The 20,402-nt window shown below is 37.8% G+C and overlaps 1 protein-coding gene across 2 annotated transcripts in view; it reads right to left on the minus strand.

Annotated features, from left to right (window-relative positions):
• The window catches only part of LOC140333285 (embryonic polyadenylate-binding protein-like), a 29,482-nt gene continuing 9,080 nt past the window's right edge, over positions 1 to 20,402 (minus strand). Inside the window, exons 5-15 of one of the 2 annotated variants that reach the window (XM_072414849.1) lie at positions 16,268 to 16,407; positions 15,834 to 15,928; positions 15,612 to 15,749; positions 15,081 to 15,176; positions 13,863 to 14,126; positions 12,306 to 12,393; positions 10,956 to 11,081; positions 8,523 to 8,560; positions 5,168 to 5,258; positions 3,308 to 3,438; positions 1 to 327 (exon numbers count right to left, since the gene is read on the minus strand). In XM_072414849.1, the coding sequence (XP_072270950.1) occupies positions 250 to 327; positions 3,308 to 3,438; positions 5,168 to 5,258; positions 8,523 to 8,560; positions 10,956 to 11,081; positions 12,306 to 12,393; positions 13,863 to 14,126; positions 15,081 to 15,176; positions 15,612 to 15,749; positions 15,834 to 15,928; positions 16,268 to 16,407 (1,285 nt within the window). In that variant the 3' untranslated portion in view covers positions 1 to 249. Of the gene's footprint in view, positions 328 to 3,307; positions 3,439 to 5,167; positions 5,259 to 8,429; positions 8,561 to 10,955; positions 11,082 to 12,305; positions 12,394 to 13,862; positions 14,127 to 15,080; positions 15,177 to 15,611; positions 15,750 to 15,833; positions 15,929 to 16,267; positions 16,408 to 20,402 lie in introns of both variants that reach the window. The other variant, XM_072414847.1, reaches the window with a different exon arrangement.

Genomic DNA, 20,402 nt, shown 5'->3' on the forward strand with positions numbered 1-20,402 from the left:
TTTTGCTTTTGCAAGTTTTTATTTAATGCAGAAAAAAACAAATGACAAAAAATATAGTCGAAACGAAACACATATAGTTACAGCTTTCTTTAAATGTATTATAGCCAACTTTACACAACAATAACAAACACACATACACACAAACAAAACTGTATTGTCTTCTGTGAAGACATTTACCCCTCTTCTACTGTGTATTCCATACACTGTGTACATAAGTTATTGGTCAACTCATCCCTGAAAATCTGGACATCACAGAACCGGGGTGCAAGTTTGAAAAGTGCCTTCCTTGGCATGGTGTGCTTGCAGGACAGAAACAGCTTCCTCAACCTGTTATGAAAGATAGTTTAAAAAATTATTAACATGGAAAAAGCTCCATACCGAGTACATTATGAATGTATTACTGAGGCATAAAACACAGTTATGGGGCACTTTAGGACTACTCAGACAATATATAACAACCATATCATATAACACCATGGGCAATGAGAAAAAAAAATGAAGAGTAAGGGACTGTTATCGGCAATCATTCCTAAACTAAAGCATTATACAGACGTTAGAAGTCCGATTTCTGTCAGCACCAAGCATTGTTTGCCAGAACGCTTCTTCAACTACATTTAAATATACCCATGCATGACATGGTAATGTTTATGTCATAGCAAATCAACCTCTGGTTACACCACCAAAAAAGGTCTCGATGGGTTAGGAATAAAAATGTAACTGCAGCAAAAAGATGAAAAAAGAAATGTCCTGTGCCTATTTAGGGCAACAGCATCACTACTTCCCACGGTTTGTGCAGCTGAGCGCAGGTGGAGAAAATCTGGCCTCAGTGCTGGCTTCATGGACTACAAAGCCAAGCTACAAAGCTTTAAACACTGAACTCACTGTCACCAAGCAAAATTATTTCTCAGCTGTCATTTCCTCTCAAGCTTCCAATCCACACAAACTCTTCTCAACAATTGACTCCCTCCTAAACCCCACACCTGCTCCCCCCACAACAATCTTCTCTGTCTAAGACAGACTTTAAAGATACTTCCCTACTTTAGAGATAAACATGACGAAATCAGACATGATGTCTCTGCCCACCAAGCCACACCTACCATATCATCCACTGACCTCCCTGTTACCGTGGATGAAGTCTCCTCTATTCTCAATTCCCAATCCCCTCTTATCTACTCGGTGCCCATTCCTCCACCCTGGCCCTAACCAAACTTTTCAAACTCTCCCTTTCTACTGGTATATACCCCTCCGCTTTCAAACATGCCATAATTCACCCTATCCTAAATAAACCCTCACTGGACCCCTCCCTACCCTCTAACTACAGTCCTATCTCCCTCCTCCCATATATCTCCAAACGTCTTGAATGCCTTGTCTACAAAATATTCACCCATTACCTGAGCACCAACTCTCTCCAGTCTGGTTTTCGAGCTGCCCATTCCACTGAAACAACCCTTACTAAAGTGGCCAATGACCTCATCAGAGCTAAGTCTCAAGGCAACTTTTCCCTCCTCCTTCTCCTTGATCTTTCCTCTACTTTTGACCCTGTTGACCACCCACTTCTAATACAAATCATGCACTCCATTGGTATCTGTGACACTGCTCTCTCTTGGTTTGCTTCCTATCTGTCTGACTGCTCCTTTTAATGTTTCTTTCAATGGTAACACCGGTTCTGTTTTCTCTGTACTACTCCTCTCTCGGTAGTCTCATCTTCTCCTTTGGCTTACAGTACCATCTGTATGCTGATGACACTCAAATCTATCTGTCCACCCCTGACCTGTCTCCTTCAGTCCTGAAACTCAACCTGGATAAAACAGAACTCATCATCATCCCCCCCTCAAATTCCAAATCTCCCCGACATATTTCTAACTGTTAACACTGTTATTCAGCCCTCCCCTCAGGCACGCTGTCCTGGCGTCACCTTTGACTCTGCCCTCTCATTTACCCCCATATTCAGAAAATTTCCAGGTCCTGTCACTTTCACCTATGCAACATCTCCAAAATCTGCCCCTACCTGTCCCCAGAGACCACCAAACTCCTTGTACATGCTCTTGTCTCTCGTCTGGATTACTGTAACATCCTCCTCTCTGGTATTCCACTAACCCGACTCTCTTCTCTACAATCTATTATGAATGCTGCAGCCAGACTCATCCATCCTTCCATCTGCTGCTCTTCTGCTGCTTCTCTTCGCAGTTCTCTACACTGGCTTCCATTTCACCTTAGAATTAAATTCAAGCTCCTGTGCTTTGCCTTCAAATCCCTACACAGTTCTTGTCCCACTTTCCTTTCTGACCTGGTAAAAAATATTACCCCTGCCGCTCTCTTCACTCCTCCAATGACCCTCAATTGACTTCCTCACTCATAAGCTCCTCACCCGCACAGCTACAGGACTTTTCTAGAGCTGCTCTGGAACAGTCTTCCCCGTCCTATTATATACTTTCTGCTCATTTAAAAGAGCACTCAAAACCCATTTTTTCAAACTTGCCTGCCCATCTTTTTCTGTCCTTTGAAACTGTCACTACTTCCCACCACATATCTCCCCTCCTAATGTGTGTTAATTCCCCCAGCTACTGGATTGTAAGCTCTTCTGGCAGGGTCCTCTCCTCCAGTGTCACTGTCTGTATTTGTTTGTCATTTGCTACCCCTATTTAATGTTCAGCACTGGGTAATACAATATAACACTGCTATAATAATCCTGTTTATTAATTAGAGGTAGTAACACCCCCATGTGATGCTTAGCTTTTATAATTCAAATCAAATAAATAAATGGCAGACTAGAGACAGTGGGACAGGATTAGATCAGGGACATTCAGAGATGATGAAGATACTAAAATGTATAGAGATTTATAGATCTCCAAAAAAAAAAAAAAAGCCAAAACTGACTACCAGGAAATAAAATAGAATTTAACAAGGCGGCTTCTTACCTTCCCTATAACAGATTTCAAGTAAATGCATTTCCCTATTTTGCTCCTAATTGCAGATCCTATTTGAGGTACCTGACTCTCAATATTTCCAGAAAACAGATTATGCCTGATGATATTTGTTAATATAGTTATATCTAGGCACCCAGTTTAAGGGAAACTTTTAGTGAGGGGTATAGCAGCTGCCATCGCAGACCTAACATTGCAGGTTCTTCATTTATGATGATCCAAAAGCTTTGGTCATTTCTATGTCTGGATTAGGCTGACTATTCTCATTTGTAAGCTTGTTCTTAAAGCATTGAACCCAAAGCTACTTTTTTAGAAAGAAGCATCGACCAGTCACTTCTAGAGGCGTCCATTACAGTATAAATATATAGAGATACATTTCATACCTTTAAACGAAGAGATTCGGGAGATTCAAGCAAGTGAAGTAGTTCAGAATTGTCTATCTCCAATAACATGCCTGTGATCTTCCCTGCATGTTCAGCATGTATGCTCTGTATGAGGGGATATAGCTGTTCACCTGTACATATATGAATAATACTGTTAATATTGAACACTTCAAACGGTAAACTATGGCGAATAGCGAATAATATGGCAAAGTCAGCACAAACACCACTGTTTACAGCTAGCATTACATTTTACATTAACTCAATTGTATAATTTTGTAATATATACCAACAATATTGTATGAGGGCCTGTCTGGATATATATGGATATTATTTTTGATGGGTCATTGCATGTTGGTAAATATAGCAGAAATGTCCTGCCATTTTTGCGTTAACCCCCCCTCCCCCTAGATTGTAAGATTTTTTTTTTTTGCACAAGTGCAAGGTACATCATTTAACAGCTGCAAGTCCGTTTCACCTCTGTTTAAGCAAATCCCTGTTGCAGCCTGTATATAAATGTTCTACAGCTTGCTGGGGATATGCTTATTTTAGGACAAAAAAAAAGGTCAGGGTGAAGACTATCAAAACACTGCCCCTGAGAGACTACATCACATGCAGACATTTTTATTTTGCCTTCAGTTGAGCATCAGTTGAGGCTAAAAGGTCAACCTGGTAGAACAAAGTGTAAGAAGTTTCTCCTGCAGTAGCAAAACTCTGGTTGAAGCAGTGCCCGGTATCGGACCCAAATAATTAATCAGATGCAGTGAAAATTTCTGAAGGTTCTGACTGCATGCAAATCACTAACATCTTTAAAGGTAAAGGCGCAGAGTCGGCCAGAGCCCTTAACGACTGTTACTGTAACAGGAAGAGGTGTAAATATTCCTCAATGGGGATTCCATAAGAGGGACTCCACAGTAAAAAATAGAGTTGAGGGAAACAAAAAATATGCGGACATAAAATTAAGTATCCTTATTAGCCAAAGAAGCCTGCAAGTCTCCATAATGAAGTAAGGCAATGACAGACACCATGCACACTTTCTGGGGCCAAAAGACGACATAAGGAGCCGTTAGATCAGAGTGGCATTTTACTCCCTTTGCAGGGCTCTGAGCACCAGTGCCGACATTCCAGATAAAACATCTGAACATGCAACTTGTGCTGGTAACCCACCGACTTTACTACAATGTCTTGTCTCTGGTGTTTGAGATTATTAGAAGTTACCAGGGGATTTAATGCACCACCACTCATATAGGTAAAATCAATTTCCATTTGACTGACCTTTAAAAATGCAGAATGTGAAATGATGTAGGAAAAGAATTATCCAGGATTTATACCCTTGGTATATCTATGACAGACATCTGCATGGCTACTGTATATGCAGAAAAACTATTGCAAAGTATTGCAGAGTTAAGCCAGCTGCAACCAGTAATAATCATGGTATGCAATATTTAGACATCTAATTGACAAGAGGAAAATATACAGGGCATGATTGACTGAACTGAAAAGACAATCTGTTTCATTTCCATGCTCGACTGAGATTTTGGTGCAGAGGATCTAAATTGTGGAGTGTTCTGTCCGCATGTACAGTGCCATCCATACCAGAAGCCATGCGCCAATAATCACATGTACGAGGAAACATGGCCAGTAGGAGTCTTGAAAATGGTCATGGTGTCACCAACATAAATGCTTGATCAGAGTGTTTTTTTAAAATATTATCCTATTAGTAACCAAATTCTCAATTTTGCACTGCAAGTGTAGAGCCTGTATATAGCAAGAACAGCTCTTATTTTTACTGCAAAACATTTTAGACAAATATGCAAACTAAAACTGTAAAAAAAAAAAACAGACTGTAAAAATTATACAAACCAAGCATTTGCTTCTGTTCTTTTGGAGGAGCATCTGCAAGTGTAGAAGCAGTTAGGGGTCCCTCTTTCATTTGGATTATGGGTTCTATCATCTAAGGAGGAACAAAACATTTTTAATAGTGTTTCAATAAAATGGTAATTGTGATGATTGTATGGTAATGGTGATTGTGAATACAATGAATTTTTGGGAAGAAACATGAGGACAAGAAAATTGCAGAATGCATTCATTAGGTCACCATTTAGCTGATCCTAGCACATATCCTCTCAAATTAGAGGTGTCCACAAATTTTAGGAGACTGCACTGTTTAAAAAAACCGATGGCGCTTACTTTGGATTGGAATTCGGCCCAGCATTCTCCATGCCAACATACTTTGATATTATTTTTCAGTAACTTTTCCTGTTTTATGTTTATTACACAGTGGATTTCCTGACATATGAATGCATTCCAGTGTTTGATATAACATACATTCATGTGAAATAAGGAAGAACCCCATAAAAAAGTGCTGACCAACATTTTAAAACAGTACAGATAAAGGTGATATACTTGCCTTTCCATTTATTTGAAATATTGTACTGTGGATAAAGAATACTCTAGGCTCAAAAATTGGTGTTTCGCCCTTTATCAGAAATGACTTCTCTGACATCAACTTGGTAAAATAGTTTTTTTTACCACTCCTCCATGAGAAATGCCTTCAATTGCAACATATTAGTAATTTTCTTTAGATGCATAAATTTACCCTTTATAAATGTCATGGGTACACTTTTTTACATGATCGTGTTAAATCACTTTGCCCAGCAAAAAGAAGAAACCACTTTGTGCATGAGTAACCATGCTTTTTCTAAAGTTTTTTTTTCTTAATAGAATGAGATTTAAAAGAAAAAACGGAAAACCTAGTCTTCTTGGGATTCTGTTACAATAATGAATGGTCCCTGTTTTTTCAGTAGTTGCTGTATTTTACCGATGACATTAGCTTAACACAAGGCAGGGAATATGTGGAGGATAGTGTGGAGGCTGCAGGGGGTTGGCTTAGTAAATATGGTGGCCTTATTCATGGCCCTTGACATGTCCACAATAGTTAAATTTATGTTCCTTTAATAGAGTTTTGGATAGCACTAATAACAATAAAATTAACTTCTTTATATTGGACAAATTGGTGCTATTTTAGTAAGCTGCTATTAAAATGTTAGCTTTCAGCTCTTTTCCTAATTAGCTATGGGGCAAAGTAAAATCTTTTATTTAGGAGAGCTTTTATGATTGCAATGCTGCTTCACATTGCACCATAAAAAAAAAAAAGCCTGTTGGTGGAAATTGTTAAAATAATGTTAGAATAGAAGCTGGCATGGCTTGTAAAAGCCTGTTTGAGGCCAGGGGTGACCAGTATTCCCGCTTTGTGTTTGCATTCACTTTATTTCACACAGCAAGACTAATTGTGTAAATTAAAGTTAATGCAATGTTGGGTGGAAGCCTATGCCAACATAGTCAAGTTCTTAATTTACTATGCCAATACCTTGATTTGCAGACTAAAGTCAAAGCTATAAAGTTGGTTGTAATTGGTCGAATGATGAACTTGGCACATTGTTTTCAGTGCACTGTAAACAAAATGGACTGCCAACACGGAAAAAAAGTTAAAAACTTTGTCAAGTTGCATTGAAGGAATAAAAGGGCTATGTGTACCATACAGAGCATCCTATCCAGTTGTACAGCAAAGAAGATAACCGCATAAGCAAGCTCCTCTAGCTTGCTGCAACAGGAAACCAGTAAAAAGTAAGAAAGTAAAAGCTAAAGTGCTGCCTAACACAGCTGGTGTGCTTTATTATTCAGAAAAGATTTTGTGCCCCTCTCCCATTTTTAGATTGTGTTCATTACTAGGGCCTACATTTCTGACTGCCATCTTTGTAGTGTCTATTAAGACTGGCACAGGGGCCACTAAAATCACTTTCAGGTCTTGGGGAAACAACTGCTCAAATTTCTATATCCACACCTTATAGTATATTAGCTTGGTGGTCAGAAAGCATCTTACATTGCTGGCCAGTGGGAAGAATGTCACATGTGGGAAGATTGGTGTCTGGTAAACTGACCTGAGGAGCTCAAGGAACTTCTAACAGTCCAGTCATAGGCTAGGGAGAAGACAGACATAGGTATGTACTGGGTGGCCAAGCAGTATGAATCGTAGAATTTATTGGTCAGAAAGAACAGGTAGCAGCTAAATTATTTGTATTTCATCTGCATATTGAGCGGTTTGCTTGTTTGTGCAGATTCCCAACTAGGATTTTCCTCACCAAGTCTTCTTGAACCTGACCTATCAAGGCTGTTTGATCTTTGTAAAATACTTCATATTTTTACTTAAAATGTTTTATAGACAGCATTTCATTTTAATCATTTGTACATTTGTCAATTTGACAGATGTAATTTATTCATAATTACAACTGCAACTTGTTACAAATAAATACTACCTAATAATTTTGAAATACTATAAGGTTACTAAATACTATAAAGTATTACCTACTAAAAAATAATATTTACAATAGATATTAAAATGTCAATAGGTTTACAAGCTCAGCTGTTTTTCCACCTGCCATAAACCAGTGGGGGCTACACTACACTTATAGCAGTCTACTTGCATATTTCCAGCAGGCACAGATCACAGTACTTTATCTATTTCAATGATAAAAACTGTATGCATTCTTTTTAAGAAGAATTTTTTGGCCTAAAAATTATTAATTTATTGTTCATACTTATCTACACCTACAGAGACACTATACTAGCAGTGTTTGCTAAATGACAGCTTGGTCATCATAAAAAACTTTTCTAGGCATTCATAAGAAACCATGCAAGCCTTGTCTTATATTTATCTCCTTGAGAATGACTAGCAGGAAGTTATTTGACTTTCTTTACACAACATGGAGACTATACACTTTCCGCAGCAACAGCATTGCAGGTGTAGTTGTCCTTCATTGTTCTACACAGAAGAGCAATAGGGAAAAAGTCACCACTGGACTTGGCAAACAATCCAACAGAAAGACACCACTGAGTACCGGGTGGGAGAACAAAAAATACTCAGCTGCATGGTGAATACCAGAGGTAGGCATTTACTTTCTTCTTTTGCAGGTGCTGGCTTGTCAACAGCTCCTTGGGTTGTGTTGATTCACAACACCAGGGAACTTGCTAACAACAGACAGGAACATTGATCAGCACAAGGACAATTTGTGTGCAGAGGTACAATGTCAAAGTGACAGTCAAAAGTAAACTTAGAATACAGTGCCTGTTGGAGGTGAGCGTTGCCTCCCAATGGTTGTGCATTTCTTACAGAGCTGGAATACTTGCAGTGTTGAAATATACGCATAAATGGGTTCACCTGGGCCCGAGCGCCAGCTGTTTGGGTACCGATATTTGCTAAAAAATAAAAAAAATAAAAATAATGTCCATTTTTTTTTTAATTATATGTAAAAACTTATATATGTGAGCCTAAAGCCAACCAAATACATAAAAAGCCTGTTTTCAGTTGAGATTCTTAGTGTTACACTAACTTTTTCCAGTTAGCTTCAACTGAATCCTGTGATTTGAAAAGTCCTGAAACAGGATCAGAAAAAACATTTTTGGCCTGTTAGAGTAAAACGTACCATGTTTTGTAAGTTTTTTTTTTGCCTTACTCTGCATTAACTATGTGTATAGGGTTTATCTGGGATATGTTTATTTCCCTAGTGGTTGAACTTGATGGACTTGTCTTGTCATTCTAGCTATACAACTATGAAACATACTTGATAACTTTTAGGAATGTAACAATTCCTTTGTTTTCTAATGTGCCAGAAATACTTGCCAGTTATACTAACTGTATAAAGTTTCTTTAAACAATTACATTTTGATAAATCCTTTACAAAGTTACCTTTAAGCTCCTAAAAAGTAACACTTCCTGTTGCACGCTGACAATGCTAATCCAGTACCTTGTAATAAGCAGCAATGTTTTAAGCTACATACACACATGCAATAATTGTTGTTGGAAAGGATCTTTCACAATCCTTACCAACAACTAATGACTGCACGATGCATGAACGAGTGCTGTACATACAGCACCGTTCTACTCTATGGAGAAGGCAGGAGGAGAACCGCGGAGTGGCACCCTGCTGTGCCCTTTTCCTCTTCACTTTCATTAAGATCGTTTGTCATCCATCGTTTGTGGATCGGCCAGGATGGTCATTCGGACGATGGGCGCTGTACACACGCCAGATTCTCGTCCGATATCGGCCCCGTTCCGATCAGACGAGAACCATTGCAAGTGTGTACCTAGTCTAAGTCATTGAGCTCCCTATCAGCTCTGCCGGTGGCATGCAAATACCTGATTGGAAGGTATACATGGCACAGCAAGTTGGCAAAGCTGTTTCTATAAACTGAAGGCAACAGCTGTGCAAACCTCTCTACAGAATCTTAAAATGTTTTCCCTAGGTAAACTGTATACAGTGATGCAAGTTTCTAAAACATACTAAAAAACAGAAATAAAAAAAAAATAGAAATTTCAGGCAGATGGTTATTGCAAAAAGGGACAGGCTTCAGCTGCACATGCATTGATTTCCAGGGAAAGCTGTGCTGGGAATGATATACATCGTCCCAGAACCGCCAATGATAGCGTTCAGGGAGGCATAGCGGTGCTCTGCGATAAAATGGCGATAGATCTAGTCGTTGATAGACAAGACCTGCTTCAATGTATATTTTAAAGTTCAGCCTAGCCATTTTAACATGTCCTAAATAAAATAGATAAACATAGGGCTAGTTATTTTTAATGGCTATCATGAAATACTAATATATTTAATATTATAAAATAATAAATTCCTCTATGCGGTTATTGACATTTACCCTGATCTCAATTCAGTTGTATTACATTATCTATATAATACAGGGCCTCACAACTCGAGTCCCTGAGGACCAGAATCCACACAGGATTTTTAGTATTTTTGTATTCAGACAGTAGCAAATTTAATATATGCTTTACAAAGTGTCAGAAAATTATTGTTTATAACTTGCCTGTCTGTGGCAATAGAGGACAGTTGGAATGAGATAAAAAGGGGCCAAGGTCCCAGGGAAAACAAAACAAAAAAAAAAAAAACTACCAATTTTACCCCATTTTTATTGATCTTATGAGACTAATAATGGACCCACATGACACTATCCTTACAGTTCATGGATGTGGCACTAAAGAAAAAGAGTACTGTATTTTTGAATCTGTGTTATTAAGGATGTACAAATATTATGGCCACATATATTAAAATTGTAATTTGACACATTATAGGAAGCTGCTCCATCCACAATATACAAGGCAGATAAAATTCACCAAAGTATTTAAGTGGAAGTCATTGTTGCCTAATAATTCAATCATGTTTACTAAATATTGCTGCTGACACTTTGATATCCAATGTCCTGTAACCAGTACCTTAATGATTAATTCTGATACTACATTCTACATTTTGGCAATGGAAAACAGTCTAACCCTATATTGTTCCTAAGCCTCTCAAGGAAAGGCTGTCCATCAGAGATTCATCTCTCCATCGGAGAGAAAAATGTTCCTATGGTGACAAATATCTTAGAAGGAAAATCCCTTCACTTTTGGTAGATTTTCTCTTAATTCTACTTGTGTTTATAAGACAGTAAGTCATATAAAATATTCTTAGAACAGCAAAAATAAACCTTTTACTGGTTGCTGGATGATAAGAATGAAAGGCAGAGACATTTATATTGGGTAGCGGTGTCTTGGATGATTGACAGAAGACAAAAGCATTAAAAATTATGCATTTCTTACCTACTCGTTGATTTTGATGAGCAGCCTTGGGCACTTGTGTGGAGGCTTGTTTCATTGTTTTGACGTAAGATCCAATTGGACGTTTGGGAGGAATAGCTCGCAGAATTGGTGTAGGTGGATGGTACTCTGCAGTTACACAGGTTACAAATTATAAATACAAAATAATGGGCACTTAATCTGCCCCCAGGGTTTCTAAATATTGTAAACAATTTCTATACAGCTACACCTGTGTCGGCAGATGTAGGAGGGCTGAAGCCGACTCACTGTATTTCTAAAGAAACCTGTACCATAGTAATATGTAGGCTGCTCTACTCTATCCTGAAAATGCTTGATGCCTGGCTGTCCTGCTGATGCAATCATTTCTATACTTTGAGTCAGTGACTGAAAAACAAACATGAGCTGCCTATAGTAGAAGACAAGCATTTCTTTCTAGCCAAATAAAAGACAAATTCTTGGAGGGAGACCGATAAACTGAGAAACTTGTCCTGGTGTGAACCAAGAATGAATTTACTTAATCTTTTATTTCTACAGGGCAGAAAGCAAAGGGAAATCTTTAAAATGGGACACTGATGGCAAGAGCCAAACTGCTGTTTTACGTACCCCAACAGGTTTAGGCTTTAAGTATACTTCAACCATATAATTGTTTTATTACATTGTTACATTTAATTGTTACAAAGCATTGTAAAGATTTGCTGTACTTTCATGGGTTCTCCATCTTGGCATTCATGATATCTGATATTTGGTTTAATTTGTCATTAAAGATACAAATAAAGTATGAAGAGTCAATTTCCCAAACTGAATATTTCAGGATAAGATATCCGACAACAGGTTGCATAACCGATATATTCTAGAGCAGTGTTTCTCAACCAGGGTTCCTCTAGAGGTTACTAGAAGTTCCATGAGCAATGGGCATTTTGTGACTCAGGTCAGTTTGAGTGACACCAAATGATCTTTTTGGCCATCTGTTAGGGTGACATTCTGCCAGAAATTTAAGAGGCAGTCTTCCTACTGACTGGCACACTAATGTATTGTGAGTTATGGAAAGAGTAATTATAGTGGAGGTTCCCTGAGGACCTGAAAGTTAATTGAAGGGGGTCCCATGTTAAAAAGGTCACAAAACACTGTTCAAGAGGCTTCATTGGTGAAGTCTCAGCTCTGTAACCCTATTCAATAGAGAGTACAAATTGCAAACTTGTATAGAAATTTTATACAAACTACAGTATGCAAGACCCTGGCCAAAGGGGCTCAAAATCTATGGGGTAGGAAAAGTAAAATGTGTGTAGTAAATGCAAGATCTTTGTAAAATGTGCCCTTAATAGGAACAAACACGAGAACTAGAAATTTACTTACGAGGAGGCCTAGGCTGCTGTGCCGACCAGTGACCAGGTGCACTTACAGGAGCTACAGGGCTTGGATTGTAAAATGCTCTGTTTGCTGGCTAAAAGGTAACAATTAAACAGTTAGTACCATTCCTATCAAGCACGCTTGCATTGACGCACGACGCAGAAAGCATGAACTATTTTCAACTGGGCATATCCAACAAAAGTAGAACATTAAATTCCTGCTATGTTGTTTTGGTTGCTTCTATAATTCTCATGTTTAACAAAAGAGGAAAAAATTAAAAATAGCTTTTAATAATTTTACTTCACTACATAGGACATAGTACATCTATTGTGAATCTAGGATCCATAACACACTAGGGATCTCATATGGAGTGGAATGTCAGTGACCGGATTGCCAGGTGATTAAACAAATCACTCACCTGCTTCTACAGTATCACTTCCTTGGTGGCCACAACAATAACGGGATTACTAGCCTGCTATAGATCCAAAAAAACTGAAAACCTTTTTCCAAAATTGAATGCAATTTTAATAAGGTTCTAATGTTTTCCTTGGGGTTTAGAGTAACACTTTTCATTTTGCTCGTTTTTTACACAGGACAACACAGGATTAACACCTGCCTTCCAGTGTAAAGACCATTTCCCTAGATCAATGCAGTGCCAACTTAGTAGGTCTGTTATAGCACCTAATGTCACAGCCAAACAAATGTGCAATGTCCAATTCAGCTTGACTTTTTTCTCTTTTCTTCATGCACGCTGTAATTTACAAACAAATGTCCAGGGGAATCCACTCATTCATATGATACTGATATGTTTTGGCTGTACATAAACTTTTTTTTGTTATCTTAATACTATTTTTATTTTGGCCATTTTCCACTCTTTGAAAATGTTGAAAATATTCTGCTTCCATATGGAGTATTTTATTATTAGTAAATTAGTATTTTTAATATAACAATTCACGAATTTCTTATTTTGTAGTTCCCATCTTACATCTATACATTACTTTGGAAACAGCTGGCAGTCAAAAAAAATAAAAAAAATAATTGATAAATAGAAAGAAGCTAATAAAATTCAGATTTTCTAAATAAATAGGCCTATTTACTTCATTAAAACCGATGCTTATTCGGCCTAAAAAAACTGCCTGGCTGACTACAAAGTACTGGCACTGGGTGTATTCGTGTCTCTACATTTGTCCCTGTAAAGCCCCTTTGCATCGTAGTTTTAGGTTGCACATGGGGCCATAACTCAACATTGGGATAAAAGCGCTGCCCACTTGGGATAAAAGCGCTAGGCCTCACCCCCCATCTCTCAAAATGCCAGGGCATCTACTGATCATTATATTTCCTAAATTTTACAGTTAAAAGGGCATAGATAGGGTGTATTCTTAGGAGGTTAAGTACAGTATGTTTAGCCTAGATCTAGGATCCATGGATTTCCATATGTAGTGCATTAAAGACAGGTGTAGAGTGGTGCCTGGCCTTCAGGAAATACAGATCAGTGTGGTCATCAAGTAGATTTGTCAATTACACACAAATACACAATATAATACAGGTTATATATTATACTACCTGTGGCACAGGAAGGAAGTAGCTTGTAGGTTGTTGGAATGAACCAAGTATTGGACCGGTAAGTGGTCTCTCACTTGTCAGTCTCTGCATGTGCTGGTTGGTGAGAATAGCTTTCCTCTCCTCTTTCCGTTGAGCCAGTGCTACATACAAAGGCTTTGTGCTAATTATTCGTCCATTCATTTCAGTCACAGCTTTAGTAGCCTCTTCTGGAGAAGAAAAACAGACAAACCCAAAGCCCTTGCTGCGTCCTCCTTCTGTCATCACCTAAGTCGAAAATATAATAATTGTATTTTTCTTCTGTACATCATGGGTGCAAAAAGATATTTTTAACTCTTATCTGTTGTCTGGACTACTGTAACATCCTCCTCTCTGGTATTGCACTAACCCTACAATCTCCTCTACAATATACTATGAATGCTGCCGCCAGACTATCCTTCCCACAACTCTATCTGTTGCACCTCTATCTAAAGTTCACCTCATTGGCTTCCATTTCACCTTAGAATAAAAAACTCAAGGTCGTGTGCTTTGCCTTCAAATCTCTCCACAGCTCGTCCCACCAATCTTTCGGACCTAACACAAAAACACTCCCCTAGCCGCTCTCTTCACTCCTTCAGGTACCTATTAATGATTTCCCCAACCTCATTACATGGACAACCAAGCCTTTTCTGGAGCTGCCCGACTCTCTGGAATAGTCTTCTTCATTCTATTAAGCTAGCTCCTACTTTACGCACATTTAGGAGAGCACTCAAAACCCATGATCTTCTGTCTCTTAAAACCCTCACTACTCAATCACCATTCTATATCCCCCTCCTTTTGTGTGGTACTTTCCCTACCTCTTGGATTGTAAGCTCTTCTGGACAGGGTGGTCTTTTCCTTCTGGGTCAGTTTGTATCAGTCTCATTTGGAACCCCTTTTTATTATACAGAATTGTGCAAATACTGTTTAATACCTAGCTACACAGAGCTCTGACACATTTTGCTAGAGTTTAATCATTATGCCATTGGGCCAGTAGTAATATGTGGGTGGCAATATGATAAAGACCAGCCTGGACACTGCCAGGAATATCACCACCTTCCTGTTTACAACAGCCCTAATTTTGGGGTAATGGCAGGGCATAAAAGCAGTCACAGATTTATCCAGATGCCCAAGACATCCACATTTTGTGGTAGAGTTGTTTCAACTGGTAAATTTCCAATATTCCAACTTCAAGAGGTTTACCTTTGCACTGGTAATGGTGCCATATGGAGAAAACTCTTTTCCGAGTCTATCATCATCAATATCATCATTGAGATTTTTTACATATAAATTCACTCCCTGCAATAAATAAAATATATAGAAGTCATGTGACAAACAACCCCAAGATGGGAAGCAAAAAATAAATTAGGCACAGGTATATATCTATTTGTCAATATTTCAGTTAACAGCCTAACCCGGAGCAAAAAAAAAATAAATAAAAAAAATTGCTGAGGCCCCCAACAATTACCAGCCAATGAGAAAGCGGGTCACTGTGCAATGTAACTTATGCCTGTTGGCAGCGGTGAAATGACGCAAAAGGTAGGGGTGACAGTTGGTCTCAGCAAAAGATCTACAGTCACCCCTGTATTTGGGCTAGATAATCCATTAGCATCACTGAATAATGGTCACATTGTTTTCTACAGTAAGTATTCCTTACTAATGACTTTTTCAGATATGAACACAGTAAGGTCACAGAACAAAATGTTACAAAATATACAACAGACACTTTCTTACCTGATATCTACTAATGCGCTCCTGCTTGATTTCTTCAAACTTACGTTTAAGTACAGTCTGACGATCTATCCGTTTCTGAGCTCTTCCTACATAAATCTGGCGCCCATTTATCTCTTTGCCATTCATTTCAGTAACAGCCTAACCCGAAGCGCAAAAAAACAAAATGTTTTGACACTATGTACCAATGTATAATTGCTTTAAAAAACTGTAATATTCCCTTACTTTCTCTGCTTCCTCATGCTTTCCAAAGTTAACAAATCCAAATCCACGAGACCGGCCATTCTCATCCAGCATTACTTTTACACTTAATGTGTCCCCTACAAAATAAAATCTTTTAAATCAAAGGCCAGGCTGAGATTTTAAACCACATGTAAACTATAATTATTAATTAAATCTTTGTAATATTGTTTTTTTTTTTTTTTATTTTAAAAGTTTTTGTGCTTGAGCTTTTAGGACTTTTTTTTCACAGTTTTGACTTCCTATACTTTATTTACAGAAATAGATTATAGAATTTAAAGAGGGCACATCTATTACAATGCAATATTTCCTATTAATGAAAAGCTATTTTGACAGCGGCCCTTTAAACTATGTCAAACTAATGACACATATGTTGTAATGTTCCAGTTGTTCAGTGTAGGATTTGGGGTGAACCATACCATAAACAGAAAATATCTCCTTCAGCCTTCTGTCATCCATGTCGTCTCCAAAATTTTTTATGTATACATTGGTAAAATCCGACGTTTTTGCACCATACTCAGATTCCCTTTCTTTTCTCGACTTAAAATGGCCAACAAACCTGAGAACAGGAAAAAAAAAAAAAAAACGAAATTTAAACGTTATACCAGTATGAAATTGGACTTTGAGCCCATCTGTCATTTTTGGGAAAAACCTCACAACATTTCAGACAGATAGAGCCGCTTACTGTTTAAGTGTACAATAAAAAAATGAAAGTATAACCCCCTATGTTTCTGTACTGAGCATTATCATGAACAAAGAAGACTTGGAACCCAAGTTGAATTCCAAGGAAAGATATCCTATTTTCCTAAAACCTATTTTTTTTTTTTTATACAAACTCTTTACCCTTTCAGAAACAATGATACTACATTGACATGAAATGTAAACATCAGGAATCAAGCATCAGAAAATACACTATATTATTGCATAGTTCTTATTCTCAAACATAGGATTCCTGCTCCCCATACACACAGATTATTAGGGAAACATGGTTAACCATACCACCAGAGGGAATTAATGGCATCTATACAAACTATTGTGATATACCGTAATTTGAATGTACATTTTTATTTATTCTTGTATACAAAATTTTCATAAAAACATAATGCTGGGTTCAATGCATCAACTTAGAGAAATAGATCTGCCCAAAAACCCCTTAATGAAACCAAAAATATAGGTAATCAATATTGTTCCAGGTGACCATATTACCCTTTTAAATTCTTTATGATAACATGCTTTGGAGGGGTATACAACTTTATGGCATGATCACATCAAATAATTAAATTCAATGTATTTTGTGGCAAAATAAGCCAATTCTTTAGGAATAACTGAACCCTGTATATGTAGGTACTCAGTATAATCAGATTGTACATGAGAAAAAACAGTCTTCAGCAATATAAACCGGATATGGAAAAAAAATTACTTAAAAAGGTTGTGAACTTGTAAGCAAGCAATAAGTAAAAGGTAGATGGTAAAATGACATTGAAGGACACTAATATCTTAATGTCTGTTTGCACGTCTAAATTCCCCAAACAGCCTTGTACAGAAATTTGATTACTCAGATAACACGTTTTTGAAAATTAATGTAAACTAAATTCTGATTTTTATTACATTTATGGGATATCGCAACATTTTGTATAGTTGCCAATAAATCCCTCTGGGGGTATGGGTAATCCCATTTCCAGATTCAAAAAAACAAACAAACCAAAAACATCAAGGTGGAGGTGGAGCAACCTACATGGGGTAAATGATACACAATGGGGACGAGTAGCAATTAAAAGTATTTACCCAAGTTTGTAAAGTAATTCAAAATGCAGAGGAAAACCTAGCAACTGGGTACATTCATAGAACCAATAGAGGTTACACCATAAAAAAACAAACATCCTTTAACCTAAAAGGAATAAAGGTGAAATAATGCTGAAAACATAATTTAGCCTCAAATTTGCCCACAGCAGTAGTATCTTATAAGAAATAAAAGGGCCATAATTCATGCAACATGCAAAAATTAGAAAAAGCAAATTCAATAAAAGTTGTAAACAGTAAACCTAATCAAGGGCACTTTATATACAAAATGTGAATCATATACCCAAAGGCTAACTTTTTTTTTTCTCTAAAGTTCTTCCATTTATGGTCATTTTGCAAAATAGTGTGACTATATAAATAGACAATGGCCATACACACTATTTCTCAATATAGATAGACAAAGGTCTGGTCAATGTTAACGTTTTCTTCCATTTGAAGGATTCATAGGGAAACCCAATAATAAAGACAGTCCACGCTTTTGTCATATTCAATTATCACCTTCCATTCCAAAATATGGTGTTAAAATCTTCTCTGAAACTCCATATCATAAGGCAATATTGCCCATGCACAATGGGTGCAGCTAACCATCTGCAATAGGTTTAGAGTCTCAAGATAAGGACTAGGTAGAAGAAGCATAGATTGTGCTGATGTGCAACCCAGATTAGTCTGGACAATATTTCAGGTCTCAGGATGATCTGTATTTCATGATATTAGAGCAGCTGAAACATATGAATGTCCAGGAAGATTCCTTGCAGTGAACGTAGATGGAATGGTCGGCCAAATCCAGATCTTCCACAGAATTAACACCTAACAAATATGGAATAAATCTCAGAGCTGACTGTGCAAAGGTGACCAATTCTTTGTTGACCACCAAAGAGATTATCCCATTAAGTGGCATTAGCTGAGCATATCACCTCAAGCAAAGGCCATTGAGACCATTGCATCCATAGGCTGTTAATGGAAACAGGAAGAATGTGTACGAGAGTCCTACCAATTTAAATGGTTGTTTCTGCCAGGCACGTCTCATGTCTTATGTTTTTCGGAGTATAAAAATATACCCTGCACAGGACATATCTTGGATACACAGATAAGGAATTCCTGACTTTAACCTTTGTGCCCTGTCCAGCTCTATTGTCTGAGGCAAACGGATGTTCCAATAGCATTAAAAGTAGTATGCACCGAGGCTTTATCATCTGCACCAGCTAGAGCTTCTAGTATACTCGATCTTTTGAGAAGAAAAAATTAGGTAAGCTGGGTACATACTTTTAAGGCTTTTACAGCAGCAACCCTGGAATGCCTTTGCATTCTACAGGGTTTTTTCCTCTTGCTTGAAGGAGGTTTCTATATGTGCAGCCAAAGAATCCAGATCTCTTTTTTGGAGGGAGTGCAGGATAGCTTGTATATCTACGGTCAGCTAATCCACCTAATTCTTGAGATCATAAATTTAGACAATGGGATGGTATGTCCAAAAAGCAAAAGCCATTTTTTTTTAAGTGTATTTTTCACACAGACATTCAAACAGATCAAACCACATCCAGACAATGAAAGAAAATTGACCTCATGATCTGAAGTAGGATAGGGATAGGAAAAAGGTAAAAACTACTTAGAATCTTGGACCTCATATTTACCTTGCCCCAATGCAATACCAGAAAGGGTTGCTTTAGGAAGAAGGCCACTAATTCAGACACTCACCTTACAGAGGCGATGACTACAAGGAACACTACCATCAACCATTCCCACCATTAACAGAGAAAGCAGAAGGTTTATATTCAGATCCCACATAAATAGGGAAATAGATAGAGGCAGCTACATAGGATACTGCCTGTACATATTTCTGTTGGAGTTGGAGGCCATAGGTCCCTGAAACAGACTAGAAAAGAAAAAAAGAAAAAGGGAAGAAACTGACCCTTGAGATTGCTGAGGGCCAAACTCTGAGACGGACTCTAAACTGCCAGATGCAGGAAGATGAGGATATGTCCCATAGACTATGGTAGGGAAATTAGATTGTGAGCTCCTTTGAGGGACAGTTAGTGACACGACTATGGACTTTGTACAGCGCTGCGTAATATGATGGCGCTATATAAATACTGTATAATAATAATAATAATAGAAGAACTGCTGGTGTGAAAATCCCAAAGCTCACACCAAGTAAAGTATGTCTTCCATATCTGAAGAGATACTTCATAGCTTTTGGTATTCTAAGAATCAGACTCTGATGCCGCTATACCTCTGAACCTGGGCTTCAACAACCAAGCCAGTAAAGCCAGCAACTACAAAAAATTGTTTTTTCAACAGAACTCGACAATCTAGCAGAGCCGAGTATCTTCCAGCACTCTTAAAAGATTGGTGTACCCAATCCAAATAGGCAAGTCTGGTGCGAAAAGGATCATTAGATGACCTTACATTTGAGAACCTGTAAAGATAACAAAAATAGTTTTAGGGAATAAAAAGTATAGATAAGACTAAAAATCCCACAGCCTATGTAACAATTCATATATATGCCCTTACAATGGCATTGTCTGACTAAATTGATGATGCAAAACAACAAAACTATTCGTTCTAAAATGTTTATCGGAAGACAAAACTCTGAAGACAACCAAGTTCCCTGCACCAAGCAGAGTCTCAGAACACCTTCCCAGCTCAACAGGCTGGCATTTGTTAAAAGGGTCCTCTAAAAGATGGGAACAAAGAACTTTCCCCAATTCCAGAGCCAGATTACCGAAAAGGAAGCAAACCAAAAACAACCTTGACTTC

Source organism: Pyxicephalus adspersus, chromosome 6, assembly GCF_032062135.1.
Source record: "Pyxicephalus adspersus chromosome 6, UCB_Pads_2.0, whole genome shotgun sequence".
Classification (NCBI taxonomy): Eukaryota; Metazoa; Chordata; class Amphibia; order Anura; family Pyxicephalidae; genus Pyxicephalus; species Pyxicephalus adspersus.